Genomic DNA, 3,726 nt, shown 5'->3' with positions numbered 1-3,726 from the left:
GTAAAGTGGGGTGGGACATATCCTTGAAGAAAAACAAAGAATTTGTTTGAATATGTGGTTATGGGTTAAACTAGTAGAATCTGCCAATGCACCTGCTTCAGCAGGTAACTCTATCAGCCCTTTGTTTGTTTCCTGGTTTGATAGTGGACTTTTATGTTGCTGGCACTGTGCTGTGTACTGTGGGATTATTCAGAAAGAGCAGCTTGTACAGCTCTGCAGTAAATCCTATATAATTCCCTGTCTATGCTACAGTTAAATTGACTAACCCTCAACAAAGTTCAAAAGAACCACCGAGGCCAAGATAATCCTTTTAGGATTCAAACACAGTTCTTCAGTATACCTGTATAAGTTAGTTTGCCATCTTTACCTTGTAGTCCAGATGCAAATTGTTTTACCTTGTAGTCCAGATGCAAATTGTTTTACCTTTTTAAGTTGAACGCTACCCATGTTCAACTGCTTTTTTGAAGTATTTAATAGGAATAGTGTGGACAGGAATATAAAAATCAATAGCATTGGAAATGGAGGTAAAGTCCCATCTCTGAGGTTTATCTGAAATTTAACTGAGACTACTAGTATTTTAATCATCTTGGTTCTGATGAATCAATAAGAATCCAATTAATGTGTTTTCCGGTGTTATAGACTGGATTGCAGTAATTTTATGATATTACATAAATCAGTCATCCAGACTTCTTTGGGAAATGTGGAGTAATAGACCTTTCACTACCCTAGCAGCCAGGAGGGTGGGAGGAGGGAAGGGGAGAAGAGACCAAAAACACTTCCTCTTAGAAGTTAAAGAGGGTCAGTGCATCACTGATGATTTTCATAATCCTTAGGGCTGGAGACCTTGAGATGGTTGAAGCGCAAATTGCAGGCAACCAATGAGACTGTCAGTGGGATTGAGAATCTTATTGCCATCTATGCCTCTTAAAAGCTCCCTCTTAAGTCTGTGTTTGTGAGGTTTTCTTTCTTCCCCCATATTTTAGATTGTGAAAATCTTCCTAAGTAAAGGAGATGGCCCAGTGTACAAAGATGCAGCAAATGTATGGGATGGGCCAATCAGTAATCTATACATTAATTGATTATAAAAAGTAATTTCAAAAAGAATGTTGGAACCGGTAACAAATTACAAGTGCTACAAAGGAAGTGAGAGCTTAAGGTACAAAATTAATTATAAACCCATTCTATTGCAGCAGGTCAGGAATTGAAAATGCCTGGATAGTTGTAAAAGAAGGGAGGGAGCTTTACCCATGATGTTCAGGGTCAGAGCTCTTGTGAAACATTAGCAACATGGCAACCAGATACTGTTAATTTCTACCTGCATGCTGTTTGCATCTGTCTTTCACATCCATTTTGTATCTGGCTAGTGGGCAATTAATAAATTGAAGATGTATACCTGGGCCTGCAAACATCCTGAAATTACTGCTTTCAGATGTATACTAGAATTCATCTCTGCTGTATTAGCTGTAAAACCTACAAGTGATTATGTACATGTGAACATTAAGTATATACAGCTGATTATGTTACATGAGGGGGGATTATGTAGACATTCAAACACATGAATGAATATATTTTTTGTTTTTTAAATGCAGTAAATCTTCTTCATTTATTTACTGATTTTTTTTTTTTTTTTTTTTTTCCCCTTTTAGCTAGTGGAGATGTTAAAGAAACCTTTGCCAGAGCAAGAAATGGACAATACAGGCTTCTAAAAATAGTTATTGAAAATGGTTAGTTATTTGAATATATGTTTCTGTTTTGTCTGATACTTTCTCAAGTTTATTAGTTGTGTTATAATGACTTTCATGTATAAGTTAAAAATAACAATTCTGATCTTTGATTTTTATTACATGTGTAGATATAATCAAGGTAAAAATTTAATGTTGTGATATTTAGAATGGTTTCCAATGTTTTCATCTCTTTCTGCATGTTAGACTCTTTCCTTCTGAGTACTATTTCATCCCAAATTAAGTGTTAAATAGGAGAGGAAGGGGAAAGAGTGGCAGAACTATTTGTGTAGCTTCTTTTGACTGCTTTCCACTTAAACTATTTTTTAATGCTGGAGCCAGTTCCTGTAGGTGAATTTTAAAATTTACCTCTTTGGCAATGCTGCTGCAACTATTATTCTGCAAGAAGCCACTGCTCTAGCTTTTCTGGAGAAAGCAACAGTAGGAGTGGAGGCAGGGGATTGTGGCATGTTTTTTCCAGGTCAGGTTTGCAAACACTGATGTACCAGATGCCTGTTGAATTTCAGCTGAATCAGCATGATAAAACAATTTGCCCTTCTTTATACAACTTTTATGTTCCATCCCATCCTGTGTATTTTCTTTATTAAAGTAGAAAGCAGGCGTCAAGTACACTTTTCAAATGTAGCTGCTCATTTTGACTGAAAGCATAGATGCTCAGCTTGAAACATCTTGGGCTTGATGCTCAGAAATATTCAGCCCTCTCAATTCCTATTCAAGGCAATGGGATCCCTAATGCTCAATATCTCTGAAAAGTAGCAGTAGTAACTAGCTTTGAAAATGTGGCAAAATCCTACTCCAGTAGCACTGGAGCATTAGAAGCCAGGTCCTGGAATATAACATGATTTGCATTCAAGGTAGGATGCTCAAATACGTTGTCAAAACAGTATTATTATTTAAACTATGTAGCTAGGGTTTTTTTAACTTAATATTTATTGTGAAGTTGGTGAATGTTTTGAAATATTGTGATACCGCTTTCTTTTTGAAGTCGAGACATCATTTGTACCTGGGGGATGGAAGGAAGCCTATTGCCACAGCTGTCAGTAATTAAAAGTCTTATCTAAAATACTTCATGAGAGAAGCAAGCAAATTATGGATAATTAAAAACAAGATAGTCATGCAGAAACAAAGATTATAAAGTTGTAATAGAAAAAAGGTTTAGCATTTTAAGTGGTTAAATTCATTAAGGCACAAATAATGCAGGCATAGTCTTCTTATTTTTCTCAATTTTATAGCTGTGTTGCTGAGTTCTGTAAGGTAGATAAAATGACAAAGGTATATGCTTAGCTAAAAATCTGGACTGTCCCTCTGACATGTCAGTGTTTCCAAGAACAAGATTAATATTAATAGATTGTTAATATAGCTGCTTTTCATGTATCATGTACAAATTAATAGGCTTTTTATATGATTTTTTGTGAAATGCTTTCTCTCAAACAGTTAAAAGTATCAGATTATTGTTGCACTAATGGAAATAAGAAGAAATAAATAATTGCACTTATCTATTAAAAACAGCTTTCATTTTTTAACTGGAATGATATTTTTTATGTACGTGGATCTTTTGAATCGAGCTTCTCATGCTAAGTTTTCATTCGTTTGTTATAATTCTCTGTTTCACTTGCACAAATTGGATACTGAAGGACGTCACCTAATGCTAATTTGGGCATGGTTCAAACTCCCATTTGAAGTGAGGGAAATGAAAAGCTTAATCTTTTGAGTTGCTGAGCTCATCTGGCATTCTTCTGGTTTTGAATCTTACCAGTAAAATTTGGATTTCTTATCATAATTTATAAGGTTAATGTTTAAGGATGTGGGCCAATTTCTATTTAAGTTAATGAAAGGACTTCCACAGATTACAGCCTGGGTTTGAACTGGAGCCACATTTATCTTCAGAAGATCTGTACTTTTGGTTGTCAGTAGAAAATAAATAATTATACCAAAAATAAATTTGATACCTGTCACTAAGGGTAAAATTTGCTCCTTTATTAAC

The 3,726-nt window shown here is 35.0% G+C and overlaps 1 protein-coding gene across 1 annotated transcript in view; it reads left to right on the top strand.

Moving 5' to 3' along the window:
- Nucleotides 1-1,540: 1,540 nt before the first annotated feature.
- The window catches only part of TWF1 (twinfilin actin binding protein 1), a 22,020-nt gene continuing 19,834 nt past the window's right edge, over nt 1,541-3,726 (top strand). Inside the window, exon 1 of the mRNA XM_019514610.1 lies at nt 1,541-1,724. Coding sequence (XP_019370155.1) covers nt 1,556-1,724 — 169 coding nt within the window. The 5' untranslated portion in view covers nt 1,541-1,555. The remainder of the gene's footprint in view (nt 1,725-3,726) is intronic.

Source organism: Gavialis gangeticus, unplaced genomic scaffold (assembly GCF_001723915.1).
Source record: "Gavialis gangeticus isolate Ggan-Ray unplaced genomic scaffold, GavGan_comp1, whole genome shotgun sequence".
Taxonomy (NCBI): domain Eukaryota; kingdom Metazoa; phylum Chordata; order Crocodylia; family Gavialidae; genus Gavialis; species Gavialis gangeticus.
Note: the sequence above shows the minus strand (reverse complement) of the source record. Positions and strands in the feature narration are given on the sequence as shown.